Source organism: Zootoca vivipara, chromosome 5, assembly GCF_963506605.1.
Source record: "Zootoca vivipara chromosome 5, rZooViv1.1, whole genome shotgun sequence".
NCBI classification, from domain to species: Eukaryota; Metazoa; Chordata; class Lepidosauria; order Squamata; family Lacertidae; genus Zootoca; species Zootoca vivipara.
This window is the reverse complement of record NC_083280.1, coordinates 22,079,547-22,102,356: the sequence shown is the minus strand read 5'-3', so window position 1 is coordinate 22,102,356 and position 22,810 is coordinate 22,079,547. Positions and strand designations below refer to the sequence as shown.

At 44.3% G+C, this 22,810-nt stretch overlaps 1 protein-coding gene across 2 annotated transcripts in view; it reads right to left on the bottom strand.

Moving 5' to 3' along the window:
- PLCH1 (phospholipase C eta 1) overlaps window positions 1-22,810 on the bottom strand; it is a 146,096-nt gene that overhangs the window by 111,172 nt on the left and 12,114 nt on the right. For both annotated transcript variants that reach the window (XM_035133658.2, XM_035133663.2), the window contains exon 2: window positions 16,733-16,850. In XM_035133658.2, coding sequence (XP_034989549.2) covers window positions 16,733-16,811 — 79 coding nt within the window. In that variant the 5' untranslated portion in view covers window positions 16,812-16,850. The remainder of the gene's footprint in view (window positions 1-16,732; window positions 16,851-22,810) is intronic.

Sequence of the window (22,810 nt, the reverse complement as noted above, 5' to 3'; positions counted from 1 at the left end):
GAGAGAATCAAGTTCTTCCAAGAATATTACGCAGCATTGATATCAAGTACAGTAGCAGATCTTGACTCTTCTTCAGCAAAGCCAGCTAGAATCCAACTCCCTGCAAGAGGCTCCCTCCATCTTTCAATCGAGCGCCGGCAAACCTGAAGAGAAAAGCCTGGGGGGTGTACTGCAAACACACTCTTCGCCAGCTGCCTGTCAGCAGCTGGTTGTCAACAAGGCCATCTACAGCTTACCCTCACCGGAGACACCTGGCACCTAAGTGAGTTGCCAACAAGAAAAAAATCCTTGCTGTCCCTATGGTATTTTTGGTCTGATGCAGAACAATGGGGTTGAGGAATGAAGGTCGCAGGGGAAAACAAGGCTTACCTGCCAGTACCACCATTTTCCTTGAATGAGTCTTATCAGAAGAGCTCTAGAGAGGTTTTTATGTCATTTTGTATTGTTAAACAGCACTCTTAATGTGCATGGTATTTGGTTTGGCCTCACCTCTAGCCCAGAATTAATCTCCCCATCGTATCCTTCTTAAGTGAAGGAGGACTAAGTCTGATAAATACTGACCTGGCACAAGCTCAGCACCTAAAGCCTACTGACAGATGACTGGAGGCCCATGGAATCAATCCAGCCCTAGTGGCTTCCAACGAGACCCTCAGAAAAGCCCTGCTTAACTGAACCAAATCAAAGCTCCACCTAGCCTAGCATTCTTCTTCCCCCTGTGCCAAACGCCTTCAGGAAGCCCACAAGCAATGCACAATAGTTACAGCACCCACCTGTTGCTGTTTCCCAAGAACCAGTAACATTGCCTTTGAGACTGAGGTCCCATTGGGAAGAGCCATGGCTCAGTGGCAGAGCAGCTGCTTTGCATGCAGGAGGTCCTAGGTTCAATCCCCAGCATCTCCAGGTAGGGCTGGGAGAGAACCCCATCTGAAATCCTGGGGTACCACAGCTGGTAAAAGTAGACAGTACATTTACTGGGTGGACCACTGGCCTGTTTCCTAAGGTCCTAATGCAAAGGGGAGAGTTCAGCAGGGAGCACTCTTGAAGCCCAACTCCTTCAAATGCCAATGGTGCCCTTCAGCTCTCTATATTGGACAAACAAGCCAAACCCTACGCCAAAGGATAAATGGACATAAATCTGACATCAGAAATCACAAAACAGAGAAACCAGTAGGAGAACACTTCAATCTCCCAGGACATTCTATACAAGATCTCAAAGTAGCTGTTTTATTACAGAAAAATTTCAGAAACAGACTGGAAAGAGAAGTTGCTGAATTGCAACTCATTACCAAGCTTAAAACCATGGAGAGACCTGGTCTGAATAGGGACACTGGGTTCTTATCTCATTAGACATGATAAAGCTTTCTTTAGCCATCTCACACCTTGCTTTTTCCTGCAAGACCAATTGAAGTCATTAATAGTCGTTAACAGTCGTCAACAGGTTTACCACTCCTACCCATTCCCACCACCCTTCTGAGTAATGCCCCTCCCCACCCTCTGACTATACATAAGGGTCTGGTGACTTCTGTTTCAGTGTATCTGAAGAAGTGTGCATGCACACGAAAGCTCATACCTATGACAAACTTAGTTGGTCTCTAAGGTGCTACTGGAAGGAATTTTTTTATTTCCTTTAAAAGAGTAGTTTAAGACAACTAGAAGAGGTTGGGTTGGGTAACTCACCATGGACCTTCCATAGAGGCTCAGCCGGCTCTCACATGGTTAGGCTAAATTTGGTACAGAAGTTGGGGTTGGGGTACAGAAGCAGCATTCACTGTGACAGCCCCAAGTGGTGGAATTCCCTCCCCACAGAGATGTGTCCGGCACCTTCACTTTCAGCTAAAGCTGAGGACCCTCCTCCTTATCCTGACCTTTGAAACACGAGGTGTGTTTTTCAGGACTCCACCCTATTTCTGTGACGATAATTCATTTTAGCTGTTTTTTTATGTCTGAATTTTAAATTGTTGCAACCAACCCTACAGCCTGCTGTCGAGGGGCTGGTAACAATAATATTAATAATGCAAATCACTATGCTGAACTCACTCTCTCCTTTACTCCCGAGATAATCAGATTCCTCTCAATTACACAGCATTAGACACCAATTATGTCACAGCCTTTAACATTTAGCATCCCTAAGCAAATCTCAGTGAAGTTATTTTTCATTTTGCTACTTTATGATATAATGTGCTCCTGTGCAATTCTCATTTTTTTAACTGAAATTGCTTGCAAAGAAGAAATGCTGGCATAAAGAGTCCTTCCCTGCGACTTTTACAGCCATAATTTTCTTGAGTGCAGAACATCACAATCTTCTCCTGAGCCAAGAGCTATCTTGAATTTGTAAACATATCCCGCAGATTAAACAGAGCAACTGAAGTTTCCAGAAGAATAATTGCAATACTTGTGAAGTTAGCACCTGCTTATGATAATTTTGTTCCTTCCTTTGTCAAGAGAACCTCTCTGCTGAAAGAGTATTGCACAGCATGGTAACACAAAACAGCCAACTTTTAGGTGAGGCCATTCGGGCTTCTGTAACATGGGGGACTAAAACCTGCTCCTCCAGATGAGCTCCAGATGAGCTTCTCAAATAGTCCTTAAGGTACCCTGGGCAGGACCTAAGTTATTCAGAGCTACATATATCAATGCAATATCCTAGAAGGTGAACCAGTAGCTTATGAGCAGCCAGAACAAATGCTTTAGCAGAACTATCACATCCTGTCCGCTCCCATCAGCAGTCTAGACCACATTGCAAAACGATGCAACGAAGAGAATTTTACCATGTCTCCACAATCAATTGCAAGAAACAGGCCAAGATTGCCCTGAGAAAGGAGTCTGGATGCTACAGACAACCAATTCCCCATTTGGTTGCTTGCTAAGTTTACAAGTAGTCCTCCATGTGGAAAATGGACATCTGAATCAACCCTCTATATCTCCGGTTGGCTCTTGGTACTATGAGAAGCACTAGCAAGCAAAACACACTTTGGAGATGTGTGCATCTGAGACCTGTGCATCTTCCACATCTGCATGTGTGTTGCTGTTAGAGAAAGTACCCATTATTCATATATCGACTTGGCTGTGCTAACATGCAAATCTGCCCTGTTACTCGTAGCACAGAGACCGCTCTCTTCCGCAGCCCAATGCCATAATAAATTGTTGTTTTCCCACAAGATGTAGCAATGTCCATCAACTTGCATGGCTTTAAAGGAGAATTGGACACATTCATGGAGGGTGAGGCTACCAGTGGCTACTAGACATGCTGGGTAGGTTCTGCCCGCACTGCAGGGGACACGTGGTGCTGTGGTCTAAACCACTGAACCTCTTTGGGGTTTGCCGATCGGAAGGTCGGCGGTTCAAATCCGTGTGACGGGGTGAGCTCCCGTTGCTCTGTCCCAGCTTCTGCCAAGTTAGAAGTTTGGAAGCACACCAGTGTAAGTAGATAAATAGGTGGCAGGAAGGTAAACGGCATTTCCGTGCGCGCTGGTTTCCGTCACAGTGTTCCATTGTGCCAGACGCGGTTTAGTCATGCTGGCCACATGACCCAGAAAGCTGTCTGTGGACAAACGCCGGCTCCCTCAGCCTGAAGCGAGATGAGCGTCGCAACCCCAAAGTCAAGTTTGAGTGGACTTTACCATCCAGGGGTCCTTTCCTCTGAATATTAGCTGCTGAGACTCAAAAGTAGGGAGTTTCTGTTGCCCTCAGGTCCTACTTGTGAACTTCCCACAGGCATCTGATTAGCCATTGTGAGAACAGGATGCTGAATTAGGTGGGCCTTTGGTCTGATCTGGCATTAGAGAGCGGCTGTGTTCTGAGGTTTATTGCTGGAGCTTTTTTCTTTCTTTTTCGTCTATTCATTGCATCTAATTAACTTAAAAGGAGAATTTGGAGACCAGACCTAATGAAATTGTAAAACAAGCTTCCAGGAACCGTTTTGGAATAATCAACTGTTGGTGAATAGAGCACAGACTTGGATATACTTATATGACAGACTTTTGTTCCAAAGCCTTTGTTGTGTGTCATTTGAGTTTCCTGCCACATGTTCGAGGGGTTTTCCTGTGATCTCACAGGTGTTCATGGACCACAGCTCCCATCATGCTAGCTAGGGATGAAGGGCATTAGAGTCCAGCAACACCCGGAAGGCTACAGGTCCTTCACTTCTATTCCATGTCATCAGGCAATGCCATGATTCTGGAAAAGATACTGATGTTTCACAGAGCTTCCAGTTTAAATTCCAACTCAGTACCAAAACCATTGGGTGGCTCCATGCAAGCCAGTATCAGGCTTAAGAGAAGCTGGCCAGAAAAAGACCAATGTATGGTTTCCTTATTCCTCTAGGTATCTCTACATCTCACTCTTAGTCTGCCTGTCCACCAACTTCCAGATCTTGCAACTATTTAGAGCACTCAGTTTCAGATTCACTTGCTGCTCCTCTGTTCCACCATCCATCACGCAGCTCTTCAAGTTTGAGCCTTGGCTTGTGGATTATGACTACACCACAGAGGCAGCTTCCAAACACCGGTTGTTGTAAAACCACGGGAGGGTGGAATGCTCTTGTGCTCATGTTCTGCTCCCTGGTTTCCAACAGCCAACTGGTTGCCCACTGTAAGAACAGGGTGTTGGACTAGATGGGCCTCTGGCCTGATCCAGCAGACTCTCTCACGTTCTTCTCTACATACCACTTTTCCACCAAGGAAAGCTCAGGGTGGTGTAAATGGTTCTCCCTTCATCTCCATTTTATCCTCAAAACAACGCTGTGAGGGAGGTTAGGCTCAAAGTCAATGACCAGTCCAAGGTCAACCAATGAGCTTCAAGGCTAAATGGGGACTTAAACTCTGGTCACCCTAGTCCACCCCACTGGCTCTGTCCATGAATAACTCTAACCTCTCTGTTGACCTTGTTAGACAATGGTGATGGAGCCTCTTGTGGAATTGGCTAGCGTGCTCCATCATGACTCTGGTCAAAAATAATACAGAAACAGGAGGGAACGGACTTCTGGGGGAAAGAGATGCAGATCAGAAATAAGACTGATTTGACCACCCCAAAAATGCTGCCTTGCTTATCACATAAAATAGGCATGTCCAAAGTCCATTTTGGGGGCCCGTCTATTGATTTAATCTGGCCCCTGTGGCAGTATATGTCCTGGGGCAAAATCCTAAAAAAAAAGCGCAGCAACTTCAATCCTAAAAAAACCTCAACAACTCTGGGGTATCAAATCTGGCCCTCTTTGAAAAAGGTTTGGGCACCCCTGACATAAATGGATGTGTCATGCCAAGTCATGTTGGCAACAGAGCTACAAATCTATGGTTTTCAGTTTCAGATACAGAAGATGGTGCATTAATTAGCAGGAAAGTCACAGAAAGCCAAGCTTAGGTATTGAAAAAATTAAAAGCTACATATACTGCCACACAAAAGGAGAAAGGGTGGGCAGCATTTATTCATCCTGAACAGACGGGGGACAGGGACAGTAGCCTAGAGCTGAAATGTAAGATTTATGTCAGATCCCTAGGACTGTCAATCACAGTCAATTTGAAGCAGCTGCACCCATGAAGAAAGCCGCTGAGATTATAATTAGTTTGTCTAGAAAGGAAAGGGGAAAACCAAAACGACAATCCTCTTTTTTCTTTTTCTTTTGCAACACCTGTCCAAACAGGCAGGTTTGGCTTAGACGTACCTTGAATCTGAGCCATCTCTGTCCTTCCAGGATTGCCTGCTTTCCACTCAAATTGTTGCCAACATCAGCGCAGAGAGCCAATCTATTCAATGGGAAACTCTGCAGAGCATCCCAGAGCGGCTTTTAAGCAGATACATTTGAAAGCCTTTCTTGACCATTCTCATTAGGAGAAATCAAATGCTAAATGAAATGGTTCCTTTGGACCACACTTTCTTAAGGTGCTGTTGTTAACACTGACAAAATTAGCGTTTTTGTCAAGAATAAAATCCCACCCACCCAAGCTGTCGTTTCGGAAACCAAAATAAGTGAGTGTGGGCACCACAGTTCAAGAAGGATACTGACAAGCTGGAACGTGTCCAGAAGAGGGCAACCAAAATGGTCAAAGGCCTGGAAACGATGCCTTATGAGGAACGGCTTAGGGAGCTGGGTATGTTTAGCCTAGAGAAGAGAAGGTTAAGGGGTGATATGATAAGCCATGCTCAAATACATAAAAGGATGTCATATAGGAGGGTGAAAGGTTGTTTTCTGCTGCTCCAGAGAAGCGGACACGGAGCAATGGATTCTAGCTCCAAGAAAGAAGATTCCACCTAAACATTAGGAAGAACTTCCTGACAGTAAGAGCTGCTCGACAGTGGAATTTGCTGCCAAGGAGTGTGGTGGAGTCTCCTTCTTTGGAGGTCTTTAAACGGAGGCTTGACAGCCATCTGTCAGGAATGCTTTGCTGGTGTTTCCTGCTTGGCAGGGGGTTGGACTGGATGGCCCTTGTGGTCTCTTCCAACTCTGTGATTCTATGATTCTATGACCATTAATATGGTCAAGATGACTGCCTCGTTGCCTACAAATCTTGTGTGATAAGATTGGCAGAGGGGGCCCTCTTGGTACTTCCACCACCCTCAGAAGTTCAGAACTGGCAGTCCAAAGGAGGGCATTCTCTGTGGCATCCCATAAACTGTGGCACTGGCTCCCCACAGAGAAGAGTTGGCATATTCATTGCACAGCTTTCATCCCACACTGAAGGCGCACCTGTTGGCTCTGGCCTTTGATATCCGAAGGACAACTGTGCACTTTTTAACCAATTCTAAAACTGTATTTTTATATTGTTTATAAATTGCTTTCCGGATTATTGCTTTATATTTGGGGAGCACAAGCCATCCCTTGCCTTATAGGGGAAAGGACTGCAGCCGAGTTTTGCAGTTTTGCAGTTTCTTATCAGTCTCCCAGGTACGGCTAGGAGAGACCCCTGTCTGAAATCCTGGAAAGCCGCTACTCATCTGTGTAAATACTTAGCAAGGTAGATGAATGGTCTGAGTCGCTATAAGGCAGCTTCGTATGTTCCTATGGTGCTAATCTGCTGGGACTTTATGGTGTAGGGCAGGTAAGAAATTCAATAAAGGCTTAAGTATCAATTGACTGCAGGCCGACAGCAGATGGAGAGTGGCCCAATTTGATGAGAAAAAGATGTGGCTAAAAGATCTTGGGATGCTACCTCTGTAGACAGCACTAAAGCCCTTCAATCAGTCAGGGGTAAATCAGTAAGATCCGACAGCAAATAAAATGCCAAGCCTAATCTTGATAACATAGATGCAGAAGCTATCACCAAGGTTGGAAGGGACCCCCAAAGTCACCTAGTCCAGCCCCTGCAATGCAGGAAGGGCACAGTGAGGTAGCCAAGTGGCCTAAGCATAACAGTCACAGTGAACCCTCTCCCCTTACAAAATGTTCCTTACAACAACAACAAAACACTGACTACATGGCTTGTTAAAGCTAAGAATTGCAGCCTCACAATAATTTTAATTTTCTGCTTCGCCAGCCTTTCTCTTTCACTATCCAAAGTCATAGAAAAATTGCTACTTTTTGTCAAAGAGAGTGATTAGTGGAGGGCAGAACTTTGCTTTCCTACAATAAATACGGAGGGGAAAAACAACATTATATAAGCATTGTGTTGCAACCCAAATTACCCAATTCAGATATTATAAAATGAGCCCATGAAAGGCCACGGAACACTAAACACAGCCCCCAAAGCTTTTCCCAAAATGGAATAATATAGGCAGAAGTCAACACACTGAAATCATGAGCGTGTTGCAGATGGGTTTTCTCCAGGTTCTAAGAGAGAAGATCATGAACGTTCTGCTCCTACTCCAATCCTGCTTAGCATATCATCTGAAACTGGGCTTGAGACAAGCCATGACCTATATACAACAAGAACAAAACTTGCTTACAGCATGTCTAGACGAGTGAAACACTGGATGATATGCTAAGGCAAACCATGGTTTGGATGACAGCAGCCCAGCAGCAGAAGGAGCAAGGAGAAACCAAGATGCGGCAATCTCTCCTGGAAGCAACTCACCCTTTTAAGCTAAAGCATGTTTCCACTTTGTGTTGGTCATGAACAGGGTCATTCTTATTCTTATCATTTTATTTATACCTCGCCCATCTGTCCGGGTTTCCCCAGCCACTCTGGGTGGCTCCAAGCAAAATAATAAAACGTCAGACATTAAAAACTTCCCTATACAGGGCTGCCTTCAGATGCCTTCTAAAAGTTGTGCAGTTCTTTATCTCCTTGACATCTGTAGGGAAGGCATTCCACAGGGTAGGCGCCAATGCCAAGAAGGCCCTGTAACTTTGCTTCTTGAAGAGAGAGGACCACCAGAAGACCCTCAGAGGTAGACCTCAGTGAACAATGTGGGTGGAGACGCTCCTTGAGGTATACTGGGCCAAGGCCAGTTAGGGTTTTAAAGGTCAGCACCAATACTTTGAATTGTGCTCGGAAACGTACTGGGATAAACTAAGACAGGATGTTGGCCTGCCATCCCCCCCCCGCCCCCCGGAAAGCATAGCGTGCACAGAGTTCTAAGAAATGAAGAGATGTAGGATTAGCAGTTCAGAGATCAATAGTTATGTGGAATATACAGCCGCAGGCTGGCTTTTCACTGACATGTATCCAGAGATCTACTGCTAAAAATAAGCATGGTGTATCCTTTTGAACGTGCACCTGTCTGCATGGTGTTCCCCAACTCCACAAACAGGAATAAGCCCAAGAACGTAGAGCAGGCAGAAGCACGTTTACAATGGAATGCAGATAGCTGACTGCAAAGAAGGACTATATATGTATAAAAGAACAGCCCTTGGCTACAGCTCATGGTTAGCAGGGACAGAGTTTAGCCACCAGCCCCAGTTCAGGGAACACGCTAAGCCCAATGCTGGCTTACAGCAGCATGGCAATACAGTGGAACCTCGAGTTGTGGACGTAATCCATCCCGGAGGCACGTTTACAACTCTCGAAGTGTTTGAATCTAGAAGTGCCATGTCTTCGCACGCACTTGGCACAATTTAGCCCTTCTGCACATGCACGAGCGGTGAACCCGGAAGTAACCCATTCCGAGTTGCCGCGGGACACAACTTGAAAAGACATAACCTGAAGCGGACGCACCATGAGGTATGACTGTAAAATGTGGAGGGAAAAGGCAGCCGTTAGTTCCTCTCTGGGAGCCCGCACGTTCATGCTGCCTCCGGAAGCCATAGTTTGGCTCTTCTAGACTGGACAAATGTGCAGGAAGGCAAGACATAGGAAAGCAAGACATAGGTACCTGTGTCACGCAAGCCAGCTCAGTGAAGGAGGAACCAAACAAGGGAAAAGCTGGCTTCTGCATATGGCGCAAGGGTGGAGACGAGCCACTGCAGAAACCCCAATTGCTATTTGTTCCGATTCAGCACTAAACTGCAGGTTTCCCTGGAGGAAAGCAGCCAGGCAAAGGGAAATGTGGGTGAGCCCTGAAGGGCAAAAGTTCCCCTCCAGATAGCAATAATACACAAACACCGGTGAAGCACTGCAGAACAGTTTATAAAGCAGAACGGGTTGACGTTATTGTCTAAATCCACCGCCACTGCTCCATTAATGTGTCAATGCCATGGTTCAGAAGACACCTCAAGTCACTACTGTCCAGGGAGAAGGGTCATCTCCCCACCACCAAACAGAATTGCACAGGGAGCCTGCAGGCACTCTAAAGCCCGCTTCAGATGTTCAAAAAGGACACATGAGATGCAAACAAGGAAGGGGGTGCACTGACATTCCTAATCAGCAGAACACACTTCAAAAGTGTGGGATATCTACCTGAGTGAACAGGTGTGTCTCTGAAATGCACCTAAAACTCACTAGGGTTGGTTCAAATGAACTATATATTCCTTGCATTGTGCCAGTACTAAAATAGGAGCTTTAAGTTTAGAGTTTCCATGCTTTTGGGGGGGGGGTACATGAAAGCATTTTAACTCCCCTTTTAAATCAGTTGGTCCTAGAATATTTTGTGCATGTCCAGAGACTCAATCCTGGAGTAGCCTATAAATTTGTCATTCCTCTGGCACATCTAATCCAAATGGCTATTTTCTTCCTTCCTTCCTTCCTCCATGCTGCAAATTAAAGATTCCCACTAGAAAAGTACCAGCAAAAAATAATAACACTTGATCTAATCTGAGCTCTGATCTCTCCCTCCCCTTCTCTCTGGTTATGTATGTATGGCATTTTAGCTTTGGGGCATTCAAGAGTCTCCCTGGAGTACCAGACATCATCAACAGCAGCCTGAATGTTTGTGACAAGGAATTTCTGACATAAGCAGATCAGAATATTAATATCATGCAAATAGAGCTATTAACAGCTTTTCCTAATAACATTAGAAAAGGACAAGGAACCCTCAGGCAAGTTTTGAGTCATGAAAGTGGTCGGGTTTAACATGCACAGAATGTTTATTCGCCGCTCAGGCAGAGTTTCCATGTAGCCGAAATGAGCTTCCTAAACGCATAGAGAGATGCCTGCTGGCCTCTACTGGCTGCCCTCAGAAGTGTTCATTTCTTGGAATTTGGGAGGGTATCCTCAGTGAGAAGATTGCCAATGCCAGAAAAGCCTCTTCGAATGACACCTTGTCCAACAGTACCAATTATCCCGCTGCAATACACAGATGGAGGAAAAGAGAGTAAGCCTTGCACAAGCTTTGCATGCAAAAAGAAGAAAGAAAAACCTCCTAAGTTCAATTCTGGGCATTTCCAGTGAAATGGAATAAACTGCAGGCATAAGATAAGATAAGATAAGATATCTTTATTGTCATTGTCCCCTTGCGGGAACAACGAAATTACTCGGTTGCTACATCCACTCAGATAAAGCATTCCGCATAATCCAAAATTACAAAAAGCTAATTAAAAACAGTAAATATACTACAAAATAACAAGTAAAATAAGATGACTTCAAAGTCCGGGCTTTCCATTTAATGCCAAAATTGCTCTAGAGAAGAAACTGTTCCTGAGACGGCTCGTTCTTGCCTGCATTGTTCTATATCTCCGTCCCGATGGCAGGAGCTGAAAGAAATGGTGGCCAGGGTGCGTTGGATCTCTTGATATATCTAGTGCTTTTCTATGGCACCTGGTGGTGTAAATTTGTTCTAAGGTGGTGAGTGAGCAGCCAATAATGCTCTCTGCTGTTTTAATAATTCTACACAGCCCTGCTCTGTCCTGGGAAGTACAGCTTCCGTACCACACACATAAACCGTACGTAAGCACGCTCTGTACGGCACAGTGATAGAAGGCAAGCAGCAGCTTTTGTGGAAGATGGTTTTTCCTTAAAATTCTTAAAAAATACAGTCTCTGCTGCGCCTTCTTCACAAGCCCCCTCGTATTAACACTCCAGGACAGATCCTCCTGTAACTCAATGCCTAGAAATCTAAACGTTGTTACCCTCTCCACACAAATTCCGTCAATCAAGAGTGGCTGGACCTCGTTCTTCTGTCTCCTAAAGTCCACCACAAGCTCCTTAGTTTTCTTTGTGTTTATGAGCAAGTTGTTAACTCTGCACCACTCTGTCAGCCGCTCCACCTCATCTCTATACTCAGTTTCACCCTCCTTATCAGAGATGAGCCCGATCACGGTTGTGTCATCTGCAAATTTGACAACCCTATTTCTAGGGTGGGCAGCGACACAATCATATGTATAAAGAGTATAAAGGAGCGGACTAAGCACGCATCCTTGTGGTGTTCCTGTGTTAGTCCTAAGCATGTTTGACATATAAGGGCCCAACCGGACCCTCTGGGAGCGTTCTGAGAGAAAGTCCAGTATCCACCCACAGAGTGATAGCGGGAGCCCCAGATTTCCCAATTTAGTTAGTCACTAACCATCCCCAAGGCATCCCCAAACTGCGGCCCTCCAGATGTTTTGGCCTACAACTCCCATGATCCCTAGCTAACAGGACCAGTGGTCAGGGAAGATGGGAATTGTAGTCCAAAACATCTGGAGGGCCGAAGTTTGGGGGTGCCTGGAATAAAGCGGCAGGAGAAGGGGGAAATTGCTGCTTGAGGCCCTGGAGAGTCAGTTCAAGGGATGGTTAGTGACTCACAGTGGGAGGATGGCTTTGAATTTAAAACAAAGCTGGTCGTTTCATCATCATGCTTTTATACAAATCTATGGTGCGACTGCACTGGGGGTTACTATGTGCAGTTCCGGCCACCTCACCTCAAAAAAAAGGATATCGTGGGGAAGGTTCAGAAGAAGGCAACCGACTTGGTCAAAGGGATAGAGCAGCTCCCCTTTGAGGAAAGGAGAACACAGCAGAGAAATCCATCCATTCCTCATCTCAGCCTGGTGCCCACATTCCACTTAGCAGCAGTTATTGCAAAGCATCTTCCCACTCAACTCCCTTCTGCAGACCACACCAGGCAAGACTCTCTTCTGCAGGCACCTGTCTGTCCTGCAGAAAACCCAGCCCAGTTCACACCTCCCAAATCTCTCCCAACAGAATCCTCACTGTTCTTGATCTCCACTCTCGGCCTTCTGATTTGCTGTCTACAGAGTCCTGGGGGTGACTTTCTGCCAGATGGCTCATCACCCACTGATGAACACCTTTTACCTCCCTGCCCTGAAGATCAGAATGCAACCTTCCACATTTCTACGAGGGTGCGAGGCACATCAAGAGGGGAGGTCCAGAAATAGGAGTCGCCCTATTCTTTTTTCTATAGCATTATCCATGTTCACGCCGTTCCCAAGAATACCCCCTTCCTCCCAAATCCTCCGCAATGTGCAAGAGATCCTTTGCAGAGAAGTCACTGCAGAAAGGATTCCCTAAAGTAATCTCATACTCGGGACTCTGCGCCTGAAAATCCTATATAATCGTGTCCAGACTTTCGAATCTCACACACTGAAATTCAAAAACCATATGACCAAGAGCAACAAGCTTTAACAACCAATCCCTCTTCCCAGGGAACTCTGGGAATTGTAGCTTTGTAAGAGGACCAGGTACCTCCTAACAACTCTCAGCACCCTTCATAAACTACGGTTCCCAGAATCCTTTGGGAGAAGGCGTGGCTGTTTAAAGAGGTATCATTGTGCTATAAATGCAATGTGTGACCATGGCATAGATAGGCTTTTGGTGTGATCCTGCAGAGATCTTTTTATGTTCAGAGACACAAATATCATGCCATCTTGCATGACTTCTACATTCAGCTGCTAGTTACTGTGTGAAATTGGCACGTAGGTTTTTGGGTTTTTTTACGACCACCTCCCTGAGCCTAAAAACCATCATTAGTCATTGGACATTGCTCTGTTATTCCTTTGCTGGGATTTAAAATGAATCAGTCCTCACATGTTTCGTTTCCTGCCGAGACTGCAAGGAGGTTCCCTATGCTACATGTCCAATTATGACTTTATCACAGTAAGCTCAGTGGGAAAATTACAATCAGATACTCTTAACATAACCAAATTAACTGCACTAAGCAAGAAAGCAAGGGATAGATTTCTCTGCGAGCCAGGATGACAGGATAACAGGATTCTAACACCACTCAATTCATTCTTAAGACCAAGGTCTCCAAGGCAGAGAAGAAAGGAACAGATTTTATACAGCAAAGTGGATCCACCGCTATTAAATGCAGTTTTAAACAAGGAGTTGTATGCATCAGACAGGCATCAAAAGAGAGGGGGAAGAATAATTCCCTCCAAACCAGGAATAATAGCACTAAAAAAGGGAAAGGGCTCTTCTTGGAACTGATCAAAGAAAACGAGCTGTTCATTAAACATGTCGTGTCTGCTTTCCGCTTAGGCAATTGAATGACCCTAACATTCCTGAGACTATAGATATAAGCGAATCAAGCAAATATTATAAGGCTAATCTAAAAACAGAAAAAGGCTATAATTGACAAATTATAAGTCCTAAATAAATCAGAGATAGGCAAGATGTTTTCATTCGAGGGCCACATTCTCTCTGAGTAAAGATGGAGGGGGCCACAAGCCAGCAGTGCAAGGGACAGAAGAAATGAAGAAACCAGCCACCTCTGCGAGAGGCAACACAAGAACGGGCCTTTTCTGCAGTGGCTCCCCACTTGTGGAATGCTCTCTCCAGGGAGGCTCACCTGGAGCCTTCACTACATATCTTTAGACCCCAGGCAAAACATTCATTTTCTCCCAGGTCTTTGACTAATTAAACAATCTATGGCCTTTTAAACCATGAAGGGGTATTGTTTTTGTTTGTTATTATGTTATGTATCTTTGGGTTTTTATATTGTAAACCACCCTTTGAGCCACAGATGAAGGGCAGTATAGAAATGCGATAAATAAAAAATGAAATAATAAAAAGAATAACCCCGAGATTAGTAGCAGCCTAGACCAGGAGGACTTGCTTGGTTCCTAGGTTCCCAAGTCCTTACTTGCAGTCACACCTAGTAGTAGCTCCAACAGGGAAGAAGACAGGGCAGACACAAACAAAATGTTGCTATCTTTAATCAGATTAATTCCTGGGGCGGGGGACCTCAGCTCCTGAAACATGGATTAATTTTTGAACCAAACATAAAGCATAATGAAGAGGCAGGATAAAATCATTGCCTAGTGATATATTTCATAGTTTCTTCACACAAAAAATAAATATATGAGAGATGCTAATCAATATTATCTCCAGGATTCTCAACTTCACAACAGCAACCTGGTGAATATTGTGTTTCCAGTATGATGAGAATTTAAATTAATTCAAGCTAATTGTAATTCTAGCTTTAGAACAACAACAAAAAAGACGAATATTGGCTTTTCGGTCCTTTTCACATTTGCATCACAATTAGCATCAAAGCAGGTAACTTCTGTAGAACACACACAGGCAGGCAGGCAGAAATGAAAATGAATACAAATAACCTCTCCTCTCCTCGGGAATACTTCAGCTGAACTAAAGAGATACAGGCCATATTCACATATCACACTAAACCAGGGGTATCTATGTGGCGTCCTTCAGGTGTTGTTGAATTCCAATTTATTTTAAAAGCAACTCTAAGTCCATAGCAGGGTTTGCGGTTTAAGGGGGGTGGGGTGGAAATAGTAGATTATATTAAGAAACCTGATGAAGAGGATGAAACTCAATATGAGGGTACTTTAAAATGCAATTATATGTAAATTACAATTATAAACATTGAGGGTCGGTGAGCAGGAAGTCATTAGCATTGTAGAATAGGATTAGTGTTAAAATGTAATTTTGAATCTTGAAACAAACAAAAAAATGCTAATATCAAGGAATTCTACCCTTTGGAAGTTCCACATTTCCTAGTGGAAAGCGCGCCTGGCCATAGCAAGAGGAGCAAAGCCCAGTTCTCTGGTGGTCTTTTGGGTTCTGCCACCATTTCTGGCCAAAGGTTGAGGGGCCCCTGGCTGATGCAGATCCTGGGTACCGAGCCTGAGAAGGTGTATAGAGTTAAGTCAAGGACCCACCACCATTTCTTCTGGCTCATAGCAGGCAAGAAAGGGCAGGAGCAGACAAATAAACCTGCAGCTGCAGCAGCAAGAACACCACTGAATTTGCATTCAGAGACACCCCTATATGCTGCAAGGGGCTTGGGCAGCTTCTACTGGGATAGGGGGTCCAAAACACGCCACCCTTTGAAAAAGCAGTCATAAAAAGTGATTCTCATTTTAATACTAGACACTGAAATGCCGTTTTATACCTCTTTTATTTAAAAAACTGCTGCAAAATTGCAAGTCGCTGTGTTTAATAATGTCTCCAGACAAGAGAAATCTAATTATATATCATTTCTTATGATTTTACAAGGCTGTTTGAGACGATGTGAAGGAATGAAATTCTTTCGTTTTAAGTCCAATACTGCCCCCCAGTGTAGGATTTCGGTGGTTAAAGCTCAAGCAAACGGTTGCAAATCACACTTTATGTGGGGGTGTGTGGAAGGGGATAATACAGTGGTACCTCTACTTACGAATAACTCTACTTACGAATGTTTCTACTTATGAATGGAGCTCCGTCCGCCATCTTGGATGTGGTTTAGATAGGATTTTTTCTACTTACGAAATTTTAGATAGGGTTGCTTCGACTTACGAATTTTTTCTCCCAATGCATTCCTATGGGATTCGACTTACAAATTTTTGCGACTTACAAATGTGTGTTCGGAACGCAATAAATTCGTAAGTAGAGGTACCACTGTATAAGCCTTGGGTTTCCTCTTCCTCACATCCCCTTGAGGCAGTTGGTTAGATGGTAACAGTAACAACAGCAGCAACCAAAGCCATTCCTTCCTGCTTCTGTGTTAACCTGCATTTTTTTATAAAAAAAAATCAAGCCAAAAATTTGCATTTCAATACATTTTTGTATTGCATTTGCTCACAAAAGCCACATTTCGAAACAGTTTTTGAGAGGGGTTTTTTTAAGCTTAGAACTGCACTGCAAAATTCAGAAAAGTCCAAAATCCAAAAGGATAACTGCAGTATGTTCTGGTCTGGGAAGTGCACACCAGAATCCACAAAATATCAGATTCCGACTTCAAAGTGCAACTATCAGAATGACAGCGTGATGATATCAACAAGGCAGCTGACACTTACGCAGCCAATTTTGCTTTGCTCCCAAAGGTTTGCTCCCTTTCCGCTAAAAGCCTACGAAAGTGTTAACAAACCAGCGAGTGAGAAAGCCCCGCTTCTCAGAATAAAATTCGGCCTTCAGACTGGATCTCTGCAGCTAGATAAGGACCATCTGTTATGTAGGCCCCACTGTGTAATTTCAGCCACACTTAAAGGGAGGTAAGAAACAAGAGACGGCAGAAGCTAGAGGGGTAAGGTGCCACTTACCATGAAAAACTCCATTGTCCACCAAAAAATGCCTGCAGTACTGCAGACAGGTTCTCTTATCCAGGTTCCAGTAACTCATCCTAAGGAGGTTTTCTTCTTAGCATCAAAGACAACTCTCCTGCAAAATTAAGGAGGGGTAAGTGAAGGTAATTATTAAGTTGAAAGGAAGAACAATTCAGTGATATTATTCCTAATAAAAGAATTCTTTGGGGGCTATTTCTCATATATATATTTTAAAAAAATTAATTCCTGCTTTACTCAAAATGCTTCAGCAATTATTGGCTGGGGCTGGACAACTTCTAGTTATCTGCAATTAGCCCATCATCAAGGTGCTTAGGCTCACTTTCACAAAATTACCGCCCACTCATAGAAAGCAGGAAGAGAAACAGTTTGCATGCCAAGGGATATGGGTTTAACAATGCAGGTATTCAAGTATCCATTGCTTTCTCACCCCATCTCAGCCTAGGCCAGCCTCACCACTGAGTGGAGGGAGGGAGGAGGGAGGTAGCCAGTCTCTGTTGGCAGAAGAGGCGGCAAGGTGTTTTGAGTACAGAACTGTGTGCATTATGACACCTGCACCTCGTAAGCTAGCCTGCTGCCCTCTAGGTGTGGTGATGGATGCTCTCCAATCTTTTCCTATGTTGTTGTTTAGTCGTTTAGTCGTGTCCGACTCTTCGTGACCCCATGGACCAGAGCACGCCAGGCACTCCTGTCTTCCACTGCCTCCCGCAGTTTGGTCAGACTCATGTTCGTAGCTTTGAGAACACTGTCCAACCATCTCGTCCTCTGTCGTCCCCTTCTCCTAGTGCCCTCAATCTTTCCCAACACCAGGCTCTTTTCCAGGGAGTCTTCTCTTCTCATGAGGTGGCCAAAGTACTGGAGCCTCAGCTTCAGGATCTGTCTTTCCAGTGAGCACTCAGGGCTGATTTCCTTAAGAATGGACAGGTTTGATCTTCTTGCAGTCCATGGGACTCTCAAGAGTCTCCTCCAGCACCATAATTCAAAAGCATCCATTCTTTGGCAATCAGCCTTCTTTATGGTCCAGCTCTCACTTCCATACATCACTACTGAGAAAACCATAGCTTTAACTATACGGACATTTGTCGGCAAGATGATGTTTCTGCTTTTTAAGATGCTGTTTAGGTTTGTCATTGCTTTTCTCCCAAGAAGCAGGCGTCTTTTAAATTCGTGACTGCTGCCACCATCTGCAGTGATCAAGGAGCCCAAGAAAGTAAAATCTCTCACTGCATCCATTTCTTCCCCTTCTATTTGCCAGGAGGTGATGGGACCAGTGGCCATGATCTTGGTTTTTTTGATGTTGAGCTTCAGACCATATTTTTTGCGCTCTCCTCTTTCACCCTCATTAAAAGGTTTGTTATAGAAAATTATAGGGGGGAGAGAGAATCAGGACACCATTATTAATGAACAGAGAGGGGTGACCGAATTTGACAGCTGCAATACCCAGAATCCTGTTCAACGCCATCTTCCCCGTCTCCGCTCCACTTCAAAGACCTTCACCCCTCCTGCTTGGACGCAACCTGCCTTAAGGAAGGCTTAAGGATCTGCATATGCACAACAGTTAGCATAAGCTCGCACATTTCCCTTCTCCACCTTCCCCTCTGCCCTAGACTCCTTTAGATTATCACTACAGAACCTTTTGCCTTAAATTATGCTAGATTCTCTCTGTATTAGAATTGCTGTCTTATTCATGACCTATGCAAGGATCTCTCTGTATTAGAATTGCTGTTTTATGTCTCAGAACCTTTATATATCAGGACTACTACCTTTTGCATAGAATTCTCTGTATTAGATATGTCTCCTGTAAAAGGAAATGCTGCATAACCCATGCATGACCCCAGCCCACCTGAACCTTGCCCCATCGCCACCCTGATTCAAAAGACACACATGGACAAAGATGGATTAACTGGGACAGTTTATTCAAACCTCCAGAAGTGTCACCTTTTACATAATCCCAGGGATCATCCTTGCGTGACCTGGGGGGAAACACCTGCCGGATGGACCCCAACCCCTCGGCAATCGCCAGGACCGTCCCCACCTCAACTCCCATCTAGACTGATCAAACAAAGGGAAACTCATCAGCAACGAAGGAGAACAATTGTCATTTCACCATATGAAGAAATAGTATCAACACCCAGTTAATCCCCTAAGCACCCATTTTCCTTGTCTTTCCCGTCCCTCCCAGTCCAGGGATTTCCATGTGGGGACAGAAAGGTATAAAAGGGAGATGCACCATTTCCCGGGGTTCCTTCCTACATTCTTTGAGGCAGGGACCCTACAGCTGTAGTTCTTTCTTTTCTGTAATAAAAGGATCAGTTTGTTTTTCCTGACAGCATCGTGTGGTCTCTGTCATTTCCCGGCGGAGCTGAACTTAGTGCAAATTTTGGAGCTTCCGATCTGCGTCCGTCCTTCCTAAAAGGCTGTGCATTTTAGGGGCAATTTTTCCATAACAGGTTCTATAGATCAAAGCAAAAGGTACTTTCATGCTCTGGTAGCTTTCATGCACTATTTTCAGGATGAATAAAGCAGCCTCGTAAGTAAGCACACGTTAAGCTACTAGCCTGCCCTTTCTTTATTTCTACTAGCTTGCCCAAAGAGTATTATTTGGCATCTCCAAGCCCCCTTCTCTGCCAGCAGGGAAATCCAGCATTGGCAATTTATTAGCCTGCTTTCCACCAAGTGGGCAGCCCAAGGAGAGATGGAGGCCAAAGGATGGGCTTCCTTTGCTCCACAGAAAGCATAGAAACTTTTCTGACAGAGATCCGCCCTTCTCCTACAAGCCTGCTTATTTCTCTGCATTAAATCCCCTGTTGTCTGCGGCTGCCAGGTGAGCTGTAAAATGCCAAGTTCCAACAGTCTCCACCTACTAGACTGAGATGTTATGTTACAGCAGGGCTGGGGAATCCATGGCCCTCTAAACCTGTATTTCCCAACCTTGTGCCTCCAGCTGTTTTTGGACTACAACTCCCATCATCCCTAGCTAGCAAGACCAGTGGTCAGGAATGATGGGAATTGTAGTCTGAAAACAGCTGGAGGCACAAGGTTGGGAAACACTGCTCTAAATGCTTTTGGACAGCAGCTCCCATCGTCTTTGGGCCTTGCTGGGTGGGGCTGAAGAAAGCTGGAGTCCAGCAGCAAATCAGGGCAGTCCCTCCAAGTGTCCCTATTTTCCAGGGACAGTCCCTGATTTAGAGAAGCCATCCCGGTTTCCGATTTGATCCCAGAATGTCCCACTTTTCCTTAGGACGTTCCTATTTTCATTGGAGAAATGTTGGAGGGCGTGGAGTTATGCACACACACACATCCCAAGAGTTGTCTGAAGGCAGCCCTGTATAGGAATTTGGGTTTTTTATAAAAAAAAAAGTTTAATGTTTTATTATGTTTTTATATATGTTGGAAGCCCAGTCAGATGGGTGGGAGATAAATAGTAAAAAAAAAAAAATGTGGAATGGGACGTCCCTATTTTCATTGGAGAAATGTTGGAAGGTATGTCGTGGCCACAGGTTCCCCACCCTTAAAATAATGGGTACATCAAAAATTGTAGAGTTGGAAGGGACCACAAGGGACATCTAGTCCAACCCCCTGCAATGCAGGAATCTTTGTGTTCAATGTGGGGCTTGAACCGACAACCCTAAGATTAAGAGTCTCACGCTCTACCGGATGACCTGTCTTTTCAGTCTGCAAGAAGGTTCTGTTCCGGCCTTGGATTTAACAACTTGCCTGCTTTATATTCATCTAGTGTGACCACAGAATTGAATCCAGGATGGCTCTGTGCAAGCAAAAGCCACAGTGGTGCTATTAAGACCTTTAGCTTTGGAGAACCAAGCCTGCTCCAGAGATACAAGGGGTAGATTTAGACCCTCATACAATGGTGTTCCCAAATGCATCCCTCTGAAGTTTCTCCCCTTTGCATGAACTATGGAAAGAATACCTGCACATGGAGATGCTCTTATGGCTGCTCTATCCCTGACGGTGTAAAGCCAGATTCCACAAGGAAATGCAATGTATCCCTTTTTTCCCCCACACCATGTACAATATCCAAACCCTCCCCCTAGACATACCATAGGGGCAGGTGTTTTGCTAGCTACTTGTGAGAGTTCCAATGAAAATGCATAATGAGCAAATTCATGAACAAGGCCAATGCAGTGAGATATCTATGTGAAACTGAAGATACTGGTACCAAAAGGGGAGGAGACCATTAAAAAAATATATACCCTCCATCAGCTTCTATGGTTTTGTCCATTGTTTGGAGCCAGGGCCCCAAACAATGCAAACAATTGCCACTATTATTTTCAGGGACTAACATATAACTCATTAAGAAGTTGACCATTGGATTTCTCTCCACAAGGCTTCCTTTGTTCCCATAATCTCACTCAATTCATTTTTGAGAACTCTTTTCTTTAATCCTACAAATGATGCCTTGCAAAATCCAGTTTGCTCAATGCAGGGCCTGCAAAGGGAGGTATTTTTAAGGCCAAGCTTTCAAATATGTGAATAGAGGGGAAATTTAAGTAACTGCCACATCACTTCATAATAGACAAGCCGTTGGTCTGTCTAGCTGAATGCTATCTACTCCAGCTATGATTGGCAGCAGCTCCCTGGGGTTTTAAGGTCTTTCTCAGCCTGATCTGGCTTGAACCCGGGACTTTTTTTGCATGCAAACCATGCCATCCTACAGCTCTTCCCTAGGACAGGAGTTGCAGACAAAAAGCATCCAAAGGCATCTGGGGGAAACAAGCCATCATCAACATCAACTTGATGACCCCCTTGCTTATGGGTAAGTAACTAAAAACCCTAGGTTTCACTGATAAATTGTAACAAGTATGGTCACACTGAAAGGAAGGAAACAGATACAGACTCCTGAAGGGAATCAGGGAAAGAACTGGGTTTTTTAGCGGGGAGTGGAAAGTTGTTGCTTGGATTCCAGGCCTACCTACAGCCAGCAGCCCACTGAGAAACAACAGAGAGATAGACCCAGCTTCTCAGGACAGGTCTAGTAAAACAGCTCACCATTACTCACCCACCAAATCTGCCAGAATTTTAAACCTGTTCTCTGATGCTAGTTATTTTCTGTTTGTTTGTCTGTCTTTGTTTGTTTGTTGGTAACCATACATACTTTGCCTCCACATAAACAAACGAACAAACAAAAAACCTTGTAGATTCCCTCAAGACCCATTATAAGATGGACTCTATGAGTACAGCAAATATTAGTCAAATACCCTCTGTTTCTATTCTCAGTTTAACCTTCAGTGCATTTTATCTTGTGAAGCACCCTGAGATGTATGTAAGTTTAATAAATGATAATAATAAAATAATTTAAGAGCAAACCTTTGAAAATCGCTGGGCTTCTTCCAGTTTGGAAGAATCTTTTAGTGTGGTACTTAAGAACAATTCACATATCCACTTTCAGCCTGCCCAGTTCCATCTAGCTTGGCTTGCTGAATCTATTGCCAATATGGCTAGAGAGGCTACAAGATGCTACAAACCAACTCTCATTCTGTTCTTACCTCCCAGAAATCAAAGAGGCAGGAAGCACATTTAATTTAGACAATATTACTGCCGATCACATCACACTCTCCCTGGAAGCCTTGTCCTGTTCCAAAGCAAAAGGAAGTTACCTAGGAACAATTTAAATAATGTGCATGTTAAGCTGGGCTAGAGGATTAAGGGACACTTCTTGCAGCCTTCCTGGGAGTGCAGACATCAAAAGAACCTTCTAGACAAGCCTGAAAACAGCGAGAGAGGGAATGTACAATTTGTTGTCATCAAATTACAACAACAAAACATCCACAACAGCAAAAACAAGAGCCTTCTGGTCAAAGAATCAAGATGAAACCAACCAGATTTACACCAACTATAATAACTCAGTGTCTCCATAGAACCCTGTGATTAAATGCTGAAAGAATCTGAACTAGTCTACAGTAATTAGTTTTTGCCATCCAATAGATTGGATAAGATGTCTGTAACAGAATGCCAGTGACCCTGACGTTGGGGGGAAACACACAAAGAATCACAGTATAGGAAGAGAGAGGGATTGTTTTCTGAGAAATATTTAAGCAG